The sequence below is a fragment of the Heptranchias perlo genome, chromosome 3 (assembly GCF_035084215.1).
Source record: "Heptranchias perlo isolate sHepPer1 chromosome 3, sHepPer1.hap1, whole genome shotgun sequence".
Lineage (NCBI taxonomy): Eukaryota > Metazoa > Chordata > Chondrichthyes > Hexanchiformes > Hexanchidae > Heptranchias > Heptranchias perlo.
In genome coordinates, this window is record NC_090327.1 from 71,104,650 (window position 1) to 71,122,162 (window position 17,513).

At 40.8% G+C, this 17,513-nt stretch overlaps 1 protein-coding gene across 1 annotated transcript in view; it reads left to right on the forward strand.

The window, feature by feature from the left end:
- The window catches only part of LOC137306481 (sodium/potassium-transporting ATPase subunit beta-1-interacting protein 2-like), a 186,437-nt gene that overhangs the window by 136,448 nt on the left and 32,476 nt on the right, over window positions 1-17,513 (forward strand). Inside the window, exon 2 of the mRNA XM_067975744.1 lies at window positions 13,666-13,863. Within this exon, the coding sequence (XP_067831845.1) occupies window positions 13,678-13,863 (186 nt within the window). The 5' untranslated portion in view covers window positions 13,666-13,677. The remainder of the gene's footprint in view (window positions 1-13,665; window positions 13,864-17,513) is intronic.

The following is a 17,513-nucleotide window of genomic DNA, read 5'->3' on the forward strand; positions in this document are numbered from 1 at the left end:
GGTTGCAAACGCTTCAGCCTTGCCTTTTGCACTCATGTGCTGGACTCTGCCATCATTGAGGATGGGGATGTTTGCAGAGCCTCCTCCTCCCGTTAGTTGTTTAATTGTCCACCACCATTCACGACTGGATGTGGCAGGACTGCAGAGCTTTCATCTGATCCGTTGCTTGTGGAATCGCTTAGCTCTGTCTATAGCATGTTGCTTCCGCTGTTTAGCATGCATGTAGTCCTGAGTTGTAGCTTCACCAGGTTGGCACCTCATTTTTAGGTACGCCTGGTGCAGCTCCTGGCCTGCTCTTCTACACTCCTCATTGAACCAGGGTTGATCCCCTGGCTTGTTGGTAATGGTAGAGTGAGGAATATGCCGGGCCATGAGTTTACAGATTGTGCTGTAATACAATTCTGCTGCTGCTGATGGCCCACAGTGCCTCATGGATGCTCAGTTTTGAGCTGCTAGATCTGTTCTGAATCTAGCCCATTTAGCACAGTGGTAGTGCCACACAACACGTTGGATGGTCTCCTCGGTGCAAAGATGGGACTTCGTCTCCACGAGGACTGTGCGGTGGTCACTCCTACCAATACTGTCATGGACAGATGCATTTGTGACAGGTCGATTGGTGAGGATGAGGTCAAGTAGGTTTTCCCCCTCGTGTTGGTTCGCTCACCACCTGCCGCAGGCCCAGTCTGGCAGCTATGTCCTTTAGGACTCGGCCAGCTCGGTCAGTAGTGGTGCTACCGAGCCACTCTTGGTGATGGATATTGAAGTCTCCCACCCAGAGTACATTCTGTGCCCTTGCTTCAGTGCTTCCTCCAAGTGGTGTTCAACATGGAGGAGGACTGATTCATCAGCTGAGGGAGGGCGGTAGGTGGTAATCAGCAGGAGGTTGCCTTGCCCATGTTTGACCTGATGCCATGAGATTTCATGGGGTCCGGAGTCAATGTTGAGGACTCCAGGGCCACTCCCTCCTGACTGTATATCACTGTACCACCACCTCTGGTCGGTCTGTCCTGCCGGTGGGACAGGTAAGATTCTGCGAGTATGGCTATGTCAGGCTGTTGCTTGACTAATCTCTGGGACAGCTCTCCCAATTTTGGCACAGGTCCCCAGATGTTAGTCTTCCGATGCCGGGTGGTCCGTCCGATTTTATTCTTATTATGACTTTTCGTAGGGAGATTGTACAACTGAGTGGCTTGCTTGGCCATTTCAGAGGGCAATTAAGAACCAACCACATTGCTGTGGGTCCGGAATCACATAGGCCAGACCGGGTAAGGATGGCAGGTTTCCTTCCCTAAAAGGACATTAGTGAACCAGATGGGTTTTTATGACAAACTGGTAGTTTCATGGCCACCATTACTGATACTAGTATTTTAATTCCAGATTTTATTTAATTAATTGAATTTAAATTCCCCAGCTGCTGTGGCGGGATTTGAACTCATGACTCCGGATTATTAGTCCAGGCCTCTGTATTACTTGTCCAGTAACATAACCACTGTGCGACTGCACCCTCAATGTTGCCCTTCAAGCTTCTTTTCCCCAGTGAAAACAAAATCAGCCCTGTTATTCTCTCCTCATAACTTAGATACATAACTTAGGATCAACAAGGTCATCTATGTGCGGAACCACAAGAGATGGGTGAGATCCTGAATGAATATTTCACATCGGTATTTACGGTTGAGAAAGGCATGGATGTTAGGGAACTTGGGGAAATAAATAGTGATGTCTTGAGGAGTGTACATATTACAGAGAGGGAGGTGCTGGAAGTCTTAACGCGCATCAAGGTAGATAAATCTCCGGGACCTGATGAAATGTATCCCAGGACGTTATGGGAGGTTAGGGAGGAAATTGCGGGTCCCCTAGCAGAGATATTTGAATCATCCACCGCTACAGGTGAGGTGCCTGAAGATTGGAGGGTAGCAAATGTTGTGCCTTTGTTTAAGAAGGGCGGCAGGGAAAAGCCTGGGAACTACAGACCAGTGAGCCTGACATCTGTAGTGGGTAAGTTGTTAGAGGGTATTCTGAGGGACAGAATCTACAGGCATTTGGAGAGGCAGGGACTAATTAGGAACAGTCAGCATGGTTTTGTGAGAGGAAAATCATGTCTCACGAATTTGATTGAGTTTTTTGAAGGGGTAACCAAGAAGATAGATGAGGGCTGTGCAGTAGACGTGGTCTACATGGACTTCAGCAAAGCATTTGACAAGGTACCGCATGGTAGGTTGTTACATAAGGTTAAATCTCATGGGATCCAAGGTGAGGTAGCCAATTGGATACAAAATTGGCTTGACGACAGAAGACAGAGGGTGGTTGTCGAGGGTTGTTTTTCAAACTGGATGCCTGTGTCCAGCGGTGTGCCTCAGGGATCGGTGCTGGGTCCGCTGTTATTTGTTATTTATATTAATGATTTGGATGAGAATTTAGGAGGCATGGTTAGTAAGTTTGCAGATGACACCAAGATTGGTGGCATTGTGGACAGTGAAGAAGGTTATCTAGGATTGCAACGGGATCTTGATAAATTGGGCCAGTGGGCCGATGAATGGCAGATGGAGTTTAATTTAGATAAATGTGAGGTGATGCATTTTGGTAGATCGAATCGGGCCAGGACCTACTCCGTTAATGGTAGGGCGTTGGGGAGAGTTATAGAACAAAGAGATCTAGGAGTACAGATTCATAGCTCCTTGAAAGTGGAGTCACAGGTGGATAGGGTGGTGAAGAAGGCATTCAGCATGCTTGGTTTCATTGGTCAGAACATTGAATGCAGGAGTTGGGATGTCTTGATGAAGTTGTACAGGGCATTGGTGAGGCCACACTTGGAGTACTGTGTACAGTTCTGGTCACCCTATTATAGAAAGGATATTATTAAACTAGAAAGAGTGCAGAAAAGATTTACTAGGATGCTACCGGGACTTGATGGTTTGACTTACAGGGAGAGGTTAGACAGACTGGGACTTTATTCCCTGGAGAGTAGGAGGTTAAGGGGTGATCTTATAGAAGTCTATAAAATAATGAGGGGCATAGATAAGGTCGATAGTCAAAATCTTTTCCCAAAGGTAGGGGAGTCTATAACGAGGGGGCACAGATTTAAGGTGAGAGGGGAGAGATACAAAAGGATCCAGAGGGGCAATTTTTTCACTCAAAGGGTGGTGAGTGTCTGGAACGAGCTGCCAGAGGCAGTAGTAGAGGCGGGTACAATTTTGTCTTTTAAAAAGCATTTGGACAGTTACATGGGGAAGATGGGTATCGAGGGATATGGGCCAAGTGCAGGCAATTGGGACTAGCTTAGTGGTATAAACTGGGCGACATGGACATGTTGGGCCGAAGGGCCTGTTTCCATGTTGTAACTTCTATGATTCTATGATTCTATGATACCTTAACATCTTGCTTTTATCTGATCGCTCTCCAATGCATTAGGTAGTGTGATCAAAACTGAACAAAATATTCCAAATGCATCCTCACCAGCAATCAGCGTAAGATAAAAATAACTTATCAAATGCATTTGAGATATATTTCAGCACTTGACTAACTTTGTTAATAGAGTAACATCGACTGGATACTGTCAGTGAATCCTAAGTAATCATGCACAAATCTTCTTTCTTTTCCACTTTTCCTAATGTAACGTCCTTTATTGACATATACCTGTTTGATTCTTTTCCTCTACCAATGCACATTATATTATTATCTGCATTAATACATTCCTTAGCCTTAGGGTACCAAGCTTTCTTTTGTCTTCATGGGCCTTACTGGTGTACATTTGGAGCCTTGAGGCCACATATAAAATTTAAATCTTCATTCCCATTAATTTGCATATATCTCAAGTTGCCAGTACTAACTGATGTTGCTGTTCTGATTTAGGATTTATCTATCAATGAGACAACAGCGCTAAGTACAGTCCTTTTGAAACCTCCAGGTTCACACACAACGTAGCAAATAATAAAAATATAAATGCAAATAAGATTGAGTTGTCTGAGCTTCAAGGGCTGGATTGCAAGTGTTTGGGCAACAATGATCCATGGGCTATGTTTGGTCACCCCTGCCTTAACCAATCTGCTTAATTGGTCCAAATCCAATAGATCTTCAAAGCAAGACTGATACAAGTCTTTGGAGCGAACAATCCTTTTTCTTTGTATGATATTTTCAAACCACAATAGGAGGTTGATCACAGGCAATGAATAAGTGTGAACAGACAACTTCAAGCTTAATATTTACACACACAGATCTGCATCTCTAGCATTAATTTACCTAAATCTTGCATACAAGCAGGCTTTACTGAACTAATCAAATTCATGTTATTGCTTATTTTTGCACCTTATAGGTGAAAACCCTTATAATTTATACAGGTTTTTCATCTCACTGAGGATCTTTAGCAAACACTGCTAGTATTTTTGCTGTTATTTCTCTGCTGTTCTGTCCTTGTTCCTAAAGGTAAACTAATTAAGAAAACAGCATAGCTTACCAATACTCCTTTGGGTAAAAACCATCTTTATAGCTTACAGTAGGATTTTACTTATGCTAAAGAACACTCATGCCATGTTTACCAATGTACTAAATGAAATTAAACCTTTAAATATAGTGAGTCATACAAACTAAGAAGGTGTAAACACCAATTTGTAATGAATTAGCTGATCTCAGCCAAGATAGCGACAGGAATACTACAATTGGCTTCTGTGTCTCTAGACTAGGAAGGACAAAAAGTAGTCAGGGTTCCCTCTCCTGATTGTTGCCTAATAACTGCCACCAGAAAGTGCTTGTGCTTGGATAGCAGCTGAGAACAGCTATGATGCCACCATGATAAAATAAGCTTGTGACCATTCACTGTCATAGCTACCAGGGAGGGGCCAGCATGAATTAGTACCTTCGGGAGAGAAAGGGAGCAAACTGGAGGGGGTAAAACCAAAGAGAGTGGAATTGAAGCCAGGAATGCAGATTAGAGTGCTCTGTTTAAGGCAGGCTTTATATGGTGTGTCCCCCACTTCCTATGCAATGTATATTTAAGTTATTATAGATACATTTTCAATACAAATATTTATGAAATCAATCTCATTTTTTATTCATACCTCAGACCAAAGAACCCCATCTTCAATCAGTTTTCCCTTCTTATAAAATTCCATTCAACATTTAACTATTCATGTCACTAAGTACATACCTTTGTCATTAATATTCTTTCATGTTACTGGCTTCCACAGCCTTCTTCCATTTATATTTTGAGTAATAGCATTTGAGTCAGCCTTCACTGCCTTCAGTTTTTTGATAATCATTACTGTCAGTAACATGGCATTCAAACTTGCAATATTATGAAAAGTATGAAAGAAAGAACTTGCATTTATATAGCACCTTTCACAACCCCAGGACATCCCAAAGTGCTTCACACCAATGAAGTACTTTTAAAGTATAGTCACTGTTGTAATGTAGGAAAATACAAGAGTGACTGCTGATGCTGAATTCAAGAAGATGGTTGATGCAGACCCGAAATTTGTAACATTTGAGCTAAATTATCACAATTATTTATTGGCTGTATGTGTGTGCACTGCTTGTCAACTTTTACCATTATAAATTCCTATGTCCACATTTATAATGGAAATGGCCTATGTAATTTTGTCAAGCTGTGATGATACCCTCCCACCAATGGACCATTATAGTGCCATCACTGGTGGAAGGATATAACTGCAACATGAAAAGTTTGTGTAGGCAGTTTCCATTATAAATGTGGACATAGAGGCCTAGAAATTAGTTTGGGCCCATTTTCGGTGCCCAGAGAGGCCCGAGGATTGATGAAAATTGGTCCTTGGCCTTCATTAACACATTGTAAACAATTTTACAACACCAAGTTATAGTCCAGCAATTTTATTTTAAATTCACAAGCTTTCGGAGGCTTCCTCCTTCCTCAGGTGAAATCTTGTGAATTTAAAATAAATTTGTTGGACTATAACTTGGTGTTGTAAAATTGTTTACAATTGTCAACCTCAGTCCATCACCGGCATCTCCACTTCATTAACACACTCAGTGCGAGCTGCTGGCGTTGGTCACACCTCCACAGACTGCTTGCCTGAGCAAAGACATTAATGTTGGGCTGTTTACCTCGCTAGCAGTGGCCGTCAGTTAAGTCCTGGGAGGGGAGATTGGAACAGACTACGGTGGGGACAACCATGACTCCTGTTAATAATAAATAATTTTTTTCAACTTACCACCAAAGAATCCAGGCCTGCCCCACTCGTACCTGAGTGATTTCTCTGTGGGATTCTTAATCAGGTGTTAGGCTCCTAATTTACATATTTAAGGGACCTGACGCCTGATTTTGGTGTCCACCCAAGAAGCCTAAAAAAAGGCCCTCACAAATTTAGCAGTGGAACCAATGCTTGCGGAGAATTGGCACAGGCTGTCCCATTGCTAAATTGGTATGCTTTGCACCCGTTTTACACCCAAAGAATGGGCGTAACGCATACCAATTTCTACCCAAGGATGTTTTAAGGGAAAAATGGATATTTGAAGGGGATCATACAGAGCTATGGGGGGAAAGCACGGCAGACACTAGGAGGAGTTTTGGACTGCTCTATCAAAGATCCAGCACAGATACAATGGGCTAAATTGGCACTTTCTGCGTAGTAAAATGCTATGGTTCCATGGACTTTTGCTGGAAAGTACATTAGTGTGTGGAATCTAGGTGAGGGCAGGTTGTGATGCCTCCACAGTCATACAGTCCACCAAAACTTATTATCTGGGCCCCTACATGAAGAATGGCTATTTGGATGAGGTACTGGAGGATGGCTGCCACTCATGGTAGGAGTCTAGCCCTTGGGAGAGAAAGAGAGAAAGCTGGAATGAATGGAAAGTAAGTTCTACTACAGTGACATCATGCAGAGGGGTTGTGGGTAAGATACTCGATTTCTGATGTCGCTGGATTGGAACCTCATTTTAGCTGAATTAGACAACTTAAGGGAATATATTTCCTCTTGTAAGCATTATATAGAGTCCATCACAAACCAGCCAAAATGTGTGTGAGCATTATTCAGTTTGCTTCAAACTGAATTATGATGATTCCATTTATTTGCTAGATTTTGTGACTATAGTGCATCTCCTAAATAGTTTAAAGCCCTAATGGTATTTGGTGATATATTAATGGCACCAATGCTATTTAGCAGTGTGTTAAACTTGAGTTATATTTTATTTCCCTTCCATAGACAGGGAAATATCAGTGTCCCATAGGAAATACCACCAACAAAATGCAGTAATTTGTGGTTTACTGCCACTAATCTCATTACATATTCTTCAAATGGAAAGATACTGAATTTCCCCATAATGCAAGGATTCTCTATTTCCTTAGTGGCAATTTTAACCTTTTGAACATATAGGGATTCATGACTGGACATGAAATTATGCCTTATACATCCTGCAGTATGCGAGAGATTTCCTTGCAGTGTCAGAACAAAGCATCTTAGAAAGTCATGTAAACTGGGTGATATTTATTCAGTTTGTCTACCTATTACATTGCACCACTGACTAAAATAAAATCAAGCTGCAAGAATGCTAATGCAAAGAGTGAATATAAAACTTGACCTTACATGAGGTATTGAGAAAGAATTGTTTTGCATTTAATGATATAATCCCAATGGAAATAATTTGAGACAGTAGCACAGTCACCAGCACTGCCATGTAGTGAGATCAGGATCTCCAAATAAGAGCAAATTCTGCAAACAGTTAATTTCTGCAATAAATTTCATGACAGTAAAATCACAGAATCTGATAGAAAGCAAATGCTAAAGTGTTACTTTGCTTTGCAGGTAATTATGATATATTATGGCCAGTAATGTAATCTATTTTTTAAAAGTACAAACAAACACAAAATAGGATCTCTAAAAGTGGTTTTACCCACAACAGTATCCATTAGCAGCACTCAACTAAAATGTTAATAAGTCTTTTGATGACCTGCTACAGCTTATTCTCACTATGAAAAAATGTAAACATTAACGTCTCTGTGGCACAAGTGGCGGCTCAACTGCCAATGAATGGGCTAAGCAGAGGCTGAGTAAAAGCCAAAGATAAACGATGAAATGAAAAAGGGAGCAAATTTAAGGGCAAGGAAGAGATGCTAAATGGAAGGGAAACACATGATAAACCTTTAGAATGGGACTGAAGTGTGAGGTGCCAAAGGTGCATAGTGGTAGGAAAGGCCAATAATGGTGGCCTAACAACAGATAGACAATGTTGAGGTAGAGTCAGTGGATTCTGGAAATCTGAAATAAAAACAGGAGGAGATGCTAGAAATAGACATGAAGTGAATAATGATCGGAAAAAGGGAGACCGGTTAATCGAAAAGAACTGTTCTGTTGAAGAGTCCCACCTGAAACATTAAGCTAACTTTATTTTTCAGTTGTTGTCTGATCTGCTGCTTATTTCCAGCATTTTCTGTTTTTAACGGATACTTGTTGGTCAGATTGAATAATAGGGACTACATATATTTTTTGCATATAAATAAATGAGGTCCACAAATTAATGAAGCATTCTTAAATCAATGAACATAGCACAACAATTCAACAGCATAAAACCCAAGCATTATAGAAGGGATTATTAATGAAATATTTTCAGGCGCATTTTTGGACAAGTAGGACCAAACCATGAGGCTTTGCTGTTACAAGTAGCTTAACCACCCTGCTGGGAATATGTACGATGGAGATGTGAATGACTTTTGCCATGATTACTCATCTGTCCCCTATCCACTGTTGAATAGTCTGCCAACATTCACTATCTAGACTCACAGATGAAGAATGACCACTTCAGCAAGCTATCTGAAGACTACTACAGCCATGGAGAAAATTTGGACAGGAGAAAAATGGGATAACTACAAAATGGCAGTGATGTGAGCCCTTTTTGTCACTTAGAATTCGTAACAGGCAGCCTTAATGCACAGCACTGTTTCAAAAGGGGCAGTTGTGGTTCACCCACCTGGCCTAGAAATTGAATCATGCTGTTACGGTTTTCCAGGTGTAAACTGGGCATCTAAGGATCCAATATGGTGGACATGCACATGCTCATTCCATGCCAGAAGTGTGCCGCCCACCATATTGGATAGGACTCCTCCATAGGCATATGCACAAAATATGCATTAGGCCCTTTGCATATGCAAATAGGGGGGCCTAATGTTTGTTTCAGACCCCTTTGCAAAATTGGATTGCGAATGAACGTAGCGTGCATGTTGCATGCTGCAGTCAGACGCTTAGCAGCTAAACCTTAATGGGACCGCTGGAGTCTGCCACCCAAAAGGTAAGTTGGAAGGAGCAGGATGTTCCTCTTCGCTCCACATTAAATCCACAGGCTGCTGTTGGCCACCGGTCGCCCCCTCCCCCTGAATGTCTCCCCCTCCTGGACTCCGCTGAGGACCTTGGTCAGAACTATTCAAGCAACCAAATTCGCTCCCCCTCTGACAGGCAAACTGCCTCTTAAGCTGCAACTGTCACCCGCAGTTTACCAGTAATAAACAAACATGGCTGGCGGACTAATTTGCCTTGGACTTTCCCCCATCCTCATTAGGTGCGTGCAGCACCTGAATCGTGCCCCAATTCGGGCATGATCCAAAATTTTCAGCCACTGTTTTATTACTGAATTTAGCTGGGGCAGTGGGGAGAGGAATAGAAAAATTATAAACAGCCCAGACTGACTGTTGCAAGTTTCAGATCTGCCTTAGAAATTCTCTTGGGTACAGTAGTGCTGGTCACTCACATAAGTGGTCTGATCATCTTGCACTCGAGTTTGCCTCTACTATCCAATATCTAACTGTACAATTGAGTAACCTAGGGGTTTTACAATCAGACATCTTTGTTATCTGAGCTGGATATTCATGTCATTTGCACATGCCCCCATATATGCCTCTCCAATCTTTTCAACAGTGGACCAAGAAAACACTTGTTAAAACAAGGCCAGATATGACTGACTAAGCTGTTTTATTCCTCAGACTGTAAGTGAACATACAGAGCAACAATTATGATCGGAGTCACTTAATTCAATCAGTACAACTTGTGTTTGTGTAATAATACAAAATAATGAACATGCATTGGTAGGTTATCTTTCCTGACTTAAACAGAATAACTTCTAACTACTCTCCTACGTCCTCACCTGCTCAGTCTCAGCGAAAACCCACCCTAGCAGATTTGTTAAAAAATGTGGTTCACAACCAGAGGGGAGACCGACATCAAACAATCCTTGTCTAATGCCCAGGGACTTCTCAACACAATAGCTGTGATGTATTTATTGGTTTCTGTGATACTGGGTAAACCAGGCACCTGAGGATCCAATATGGTGGACCTAATTACCAAATTTCTTATTGTCTTCAGAAAATAATTTCAATGCCTAGCTCATTAGCATTTTAACTGCATTTTGTCTCAGTATTTTTTTGTTTTGACAAATGTGTATGAATACACTTTGCTTTAAAAACCCAACATTTAAGTGTAACTCTTTTCCATATCCTTCTTGTGGAAAAAATAGTCAAAATTCCCAAGACATGACATTGATCTAACACCATCCTATTGACCAGTTGTAAAGGAGCAGAGAGAGAAGCCTGGGGAGAGCTCATCTGTTTTCCCTGTCTGCTGGTAAATAATGGGGGTGGACCTAAAGAGGGACAAAAATAGCAATTACTATAAAAAGAGTGGAGAATAAATAAAAAGGCTGTAAGGTTGTCAGAATATCCAAATATTAAATATCATGTCTGACATCATACTATCAGAGTAGAGAATGCCATTAATTCTTCATGTTTTGGTGTACTTGTAATGATAAATAGAAATTCCAGCCTATGGTCCAAGAATTAAGAATACAATTGAGCAGTGCATTTCAGGTCTTAAAAAGTAGAATTTATTTTAAATTAATCCCTGTTCACATAAGCACTGAGCAGTTTTTTTTTTATGTGGGATCCATAGTAAAACATTGTACATATACCATCACAATATTTTGTTTTATGGTATTTAAATTACATCATACCATGTTCTCCAAGGTGTTCAAATGTTTACCAGAAAGATTCTTTCTACATTTATATTTTCATCCCAGAATTTGTTAAGATGAAAACCATATTTACATAATTAGCTGCATCTATTTAAATAGTGGGCCAGAAATTGCTCCCGAAATAACGGAGGAGCTCAACACTGCTCTCAGTTTTGAAGGAGCAAGTTCCCACATTTTGCACATACGCACCAAAACGCCAAAATCGGGAAATGGTTCACCAGCGATTTGACAGCTTCAAGTTAAAGGGCTATCGCACGCTGCAAGCAGGGAAGTCATTGAAAAATCGCAAGCTTGGTCATCTGCCCAGCTAGAAAGTAACTAATTATGCCACCAAACAGGTAGGCTTAAAAATACCAGGTTCAAACTAAGTTTTAAAAGCATGGTTAGTATTAATGACTGCCAAACAATTAAAAATTAAATTTTAAACTGTGGCATCTCATATTACTCGTTATTTTAATAGTTTTCGGTCATTAAAAAAATTTAAAATTTATTTTATTTTTCCTTCAGTCTCTTTTTCAATTATTTCTTTGGCTTTTTATTAAAAAAAAATCTAAAATTTTCATTTACAGTGACATCCAGAATACTAACTTTAAATGAATGGAGTCTGCTTGCCTGCTTGAGCAATGCAGCCTGAATCTGTGGGCAGGACTTCTCTTCCTGACAGATTTTGTGGGTGTGTCTTCTCCTCACAGACTGTTCCATGCAAGTCAACTCACGCTGTTCAGAGGCTGGGTTGATAGCGCACAATTTTTAAAAAGTTCAAAATCAAGCAATGAGATGCCCCAGAGCCCGCAGTAAGTATTTTCTTTAATTTAATTCGCAGGAGCTGCGGTGAGCTTTGCCGATCAATTAAATTCTTATCTCCCCTAACTGCATTACATGTTGGTAGAAATTGGGACACCTTAGTAAAGGCTGTATATTATCATCCAATCCAAATATTTTAGCCAGTTCAGCTAAAATAGGAGCATCTGTTCCTAAGGGATGGAGCACTTCTCGCTATTGTGGACATAGTATATATACTTGGAATGGAAAAATTTGTAGGGCTATGGGGAAAGAGCAGGGGAGTGGGACTAATTGGAAAGCTCTTTCCAAAAGCCAGCATAGGTACGATGGGTCATGTGGCTTGCTTTTGTGCTGTAAGAGTCCATGATTCTATTCTATGATTTGCTTGATAAATGTAGGCATGTGTGTTTCCCTTTTGAGGGCAGCATAAGTTTGTTCTAGATAATATGCTTGGCACAAAATGTTTTCTGTTTTCAAATTGTAAATAATACTATGATTGTGCTGTAGAGTGGGCTCAGCATTCAGTTTTGAATACGCTGGTTTCATGGAGCTGTCTCATTTATACTGGTGGACAGTTTCAATAAATATTCCACTTTTTAAAAAATCTGCATGAACACACTGACTCTCCTCATAGTCAACCTACTCTGCAAGATTGACTCATGGCTCCACTCCCATATGTCCCAATGCAGTCAATTCATCTAGTTTCTCCTCCCATGCCCACATGGTCATTTGTGGCATCTCTTCGATTTCCATCCTTGGTCTCCTCCTATTCATAATCTATGTGCTATCTCTTGATAATAAAATCTGCAAGTATGGGATAGGGTCTGTAAATGTATACTTTGGTCTCCTTCCTAACTTCCTTTACTTCCTGTTCAGTGTCTACCTCTGTCCACTATAAAACACTCAAATGTTCTTTTACATAAAATATATAAATGCAAGTTCTTGCAGTTAGAAATCTATTTTCATACAAGCATGAGGCCTCTAGATGTTACGTGTTTCTGTGACTTTAAAAATCTGTGCTTGGTCAGAGCCCACAGACCAGGTATGAATTAGAAGAATAAGTTACACTGGTGAGGGGCCTCCATTATAACATTCTGTTTACAATGGAAGGTAGTAAAGAATAATCGAGAAAGTGCAATAAAGCAGACAAGTTTATTTTCAGGAACAGTTTGGTTCAAGCTGGCTTCCGTTAAATGGGAAGGAAAGTCTAATGGGATTACTTTTTATTCGAAGTACTTCCCCATTCTCTGATAAATAAAATCTATATTTATAAAAATCTTTTGTGATGTCTTAAATATTTGTTTTCTGAAAGTGAAATGATTTTTAGTATATATTGCAGCTGACCAAAGATGAACCTATATATATCATTATTATTTTATGCCCATTCCCCCCCCCCCTCTTTCTATCCTGACGGTGTTAATTGCTTGCTGGGAAACCATCCTCAAGTATCTCATTCGACAGGCCATTCTTCATTTGTCAGTCTAAGCAGTATCTTTTGGCAGGCTAATCACCAAGGGAGGACATTGCAATCAAGCCTGGTCCTGTCCTTCCATTATGTTCATGCATGCACAATTCCGGCAGGGGTCACCAGATAGCAATTGGAAACAGGAACCCGAGTAGATTTTCCCTCTGCTAGCTCAGAGGTGCAGAAGCAAATTTTAACATCTTTACCGCCACCCTGGTTGAGATCAGTTTCCTCAGCACAGAGCAGGAAACAAACCTGAAGCTTTCTGCTCCATTTAATTGACTGGGATTATATTAAACCACATGGTTGTGTGTAATGAAGCAGCAAAATGGGCCCACAACACAATCAACCATTTTGTAATTTGTATCAATATGACTTTAGTGGAATATTCAAAGAAAAGGGGTTCAAATTATCTTTTTCTGTGTTGTTTACAGGACAGTGACCTGATGACCTTTAATATCTCCATGCACCGTTCATGGTGGAGGGAGCATGGGCCGGGTTGTGTGCGGAAGGAGTTGACTGCTTCAGCCAGCAAAAGCCTGGATGATCGCACTTATATCTCAGTGACAGGCTGCATTGTCGACTTTCAGTACCTGGAGGTTATTCACAGCTCCTTCCAAATACTGCTGTCAGTAAGTATAGTCATCAAAAGCACCTCTGTTACACAGACATGGCCCTGTCTGCACGTGAAAACCAAAAAAAAAGTCACCTCAGTTTGCTCCACATGTATTCACTGTGCCCAATGGCGGTTCATTCCGAGGATAACCAAAAGGACATGCTTCCCTGGAAAATGTCACATTTTACATTAAATAGTTAATTCTGGTTAATTGACACTTTAAAAAAAAATTGATAGATTTTTTAGATTTTTAAAAAATGATGGAGTGAGCCTTGGCTCAGTGGTAGTATTCCCAACCATGAGTTGGAAGGTCATTGGTTTGAGCCCCACTCCAGACAGCCCCTGTGAGCAGAGATAAGAGTTACGATCCCTGCCGTTCATTCAGTGGTGAACCCCCATCGCATAACAGGTTTTGTATTCTTGCACAAGTCAATATTCAAAATATATTGCTACACCATTATTCCCAATGCTTGAACAGATTAGGGTAAGCATCTTTTTGTTTAATGCCCTAGAAATGTTTGCTCGAATTACAGCTTCAAAGAGAAGTTTGTGGATACTTTTAACATTTTCTCTTCCCTCATGTTGAATTCACACACAGGGAGAATAGGAATAGGAACAGGCATTTACATCCTGCAACTGGCTTTGCTATTTCCCATTCTCAATATGCCTGGATAGGTTCCCAGTTTTGTCCACATGTGAGCACACTTTGGCCTCCTCTTATCTGTGCATGCTGCCATGGACAAACAAAAATTTTTTTAATTTTTGGCAGTTTCCACCAAATCCAAACAAGTATACACAAATAAAATGACCTAAGCCCATTAATGTGAGTTGTGCACCCCTTGTATTCCCAAACATCAAAATGGATGTGACATCTGATTCCTTGTTGCCCATAATCATTTTGATCAATATGTGAGAAATATATTGATGATAACCACCTTGGCATAAAGTTGTGCTCATGTACAATTTGGTGAAACTAGGTCCTGGATATTTGATTATTTTTGTGTAGGCCATAACTGTGGAAGTAGCCAATGGACAGTCTCAATGTAGTCATTCAGTATTTGTTGGACACAGAAGTGGATGGTGAGTTCTTTTGGCACGTAACATACTCATAATATTGCTGGTGAATATAATAATCAGCCCTCAGATAACCCTTAAGTACTGAATATAAGCACAAGTGTGAAGCACTAGTAGCCTTCTGTAAACTGCTTGTTGCTACAGATCCTGAGAAACTGTTTCAAACTGAAAGGTGATATTGCACTAGGGCCACTGCGAGGTCTGCCTGCAGAGCTGACTCAGTAATATGGTTAGACCACTACAACTCGCTAACTGTCAATTCAAAGACAATCACAAGGCACTTTTACACTGGCAGTGGCTTAGTTTGGATTGCAGGAGAGTAGATGTGTGCTGGCTGCCTGTGTTTCTACTGCTCACAAAACTGGGGGCTAGATTTTTCTGTAAGCGGCAAACGAATGGGGTGCTGCTCACAGGCACCTGGGACCTGTGTGAACAGGGCAAGCAACTGTGTACCTCTTTAACCAATCAGATTGAAGAATTGTTTTTCAGCAGCACAGATTCTGGACTAAGAGGTGTAAGTTAGAATAGTGAATTCAATGTCAAATCAGGTACAGAAAACAAAATAAAGAGAGGGAAAGAGACAAAGATAAAAAAGAGAAAGAAAAAAAAGTGAAAAAAATGATTTTATTTTAAAAATGTTTTAAAATCTCCATCAATTAAAAGCTGATGGAATGAGGCTCCACACTTGTAAAAGTTAATTTTCAGTGCCAGAGAGGTTGTTTGGCAGTAATTAACACTTATCACACCGTTAAAAGGGTATTTAGACTGGAATGGACAAACCCTAACTTTTTGTGGCGCATTTAGTCCATATCTACGATGTCAGTACAGGAACTTCACGCCATGCAATACATTTAAATGGGGAACCAGGTGGTGAGATACCATTTTCGCACAGCTTACAGAGGAGTGGTGCATCTTGGAAAGCAACTTCCGGATTTTCGTGTTTAACTGCACATCTGCGCTCGCTGGAAGTTGTTGTCTGATTTGCGCATAAATTACGTTGAGCACCGTTAGACTCATCGTTATTTTCACAGCAAAATCTGGGCTTGGGTCTATGATTCTGCTGTTGGAATGATAGATCCTTGTTTTAATAATGGAACATGGAAAACTGGTGCAAGGAAAAACCAAACAAGCATCAATCTCAAAGTGCCTATACTTTACTTCCACTTCAGAGTAAGCAGAATTTACCAACAACAAATAAAAAATTCCCTGTTAACCTGTGTATGCTGTTGCCAGAAATGAATATTCCCACTATTACTAATAATTTTAATAAGGCAACACAAGAGGGAGTTTAGGGCAGATAGCTCCTAATCATTCAGGAGCAAACCTGAAAACTCTGTTCAAGAACAAAGTAGAAAAATTGAAAATGCTGAAAATCTGAAATGATAAAAATTGCATGAAGTGCATAGCAGGTCAGTCAACATCTGAAAGGGAAAGAAAGTTAATGTTTCAGAAGTGACCCTTTAACCAAACTGGATTGCATCTGAATCTCTGATATTCATAGAATGATACAGCACAGAAGGAGGCCATTCAGCCCATCTGCCTGTGCTTGCCAACTCCCCTGCTCTATCCCCATAGCTCTGCAAATTTTTTCCCTTCAAGTATTTATCTAATTCCCTTTTGAAAGTTATTATTGAATCTACTTCCACTATCTTTTCAGGCAGTGCATTCTAAATCATAACAACTCGCTGTATAAAAATTATTTTTTCATGTGTTGCCTCTGGTTCTTTTGTCAATTACCTTAAATCTGTGTCCTCTGGTTACCGACCCTTCTGCCACTGGAAACGGTTTCTCCTTATTTACTCTATCAAAACCCTTCATGATCTTGGACACCTGTATCAAATCTGCCCTTAACCTTCTCTGCTCGAAGAACAACCCCAGTTTCTCTAGTCTCTCCACATAACATAGAAACATAGAAAATAGGAGCAGGAGTAGCCATTTGGCCCTTCGAGCCTGCTCTGCCATTCAATATGATAATGTCTGATCCTTTATCTCAATACCATATTCGCGCTCTGCCCCCATACCCCTTGATGCCTTTTGTGTCTAGAAATCTATCTAGCTCCTTCTTAAATGTATTCAGTGACTTGGCCTCCACAGCCTTCTGTGGTAGAGAATTCCACAGGTTCACCAGCTTCTGAGTGAAGAAATTTCTCCTCATCTCAGTCCTAAATGTCCTGCCCCATATCCTGAGACTGTGACCCTTCGTTCTGGACCCCACAGCCAGGGGAAAATCCTCCCTGCATCCAGTCTGTCTGGCCCTGTCAGAATTTTATATGTTTCAATGAGATCCCCTCTCATTCTTCTAAACTCGAGTGAACATAGGCCAAGTCGAACCAATCTCTCCTTATACGACAGTCCTGCCGTCCCAAGAATCAGTCTGGTGAACCTTTGCTGCACTCCCTCTATGGCAAGTATATCCTTTAAGTAAAGAGACAAAAACTTCACACACAACTCCAGGTGTGGTCTCACCAAGGCCCTATATAACTGCAGCAAGACATCCTCGCTCCTGTACTCAAATACTGTTCCAATGAAGGCCAACATACCATTTGCCTTCTAACTGCTTGCTGCACCTGCATGTTTGCTTTCAGAGTATTA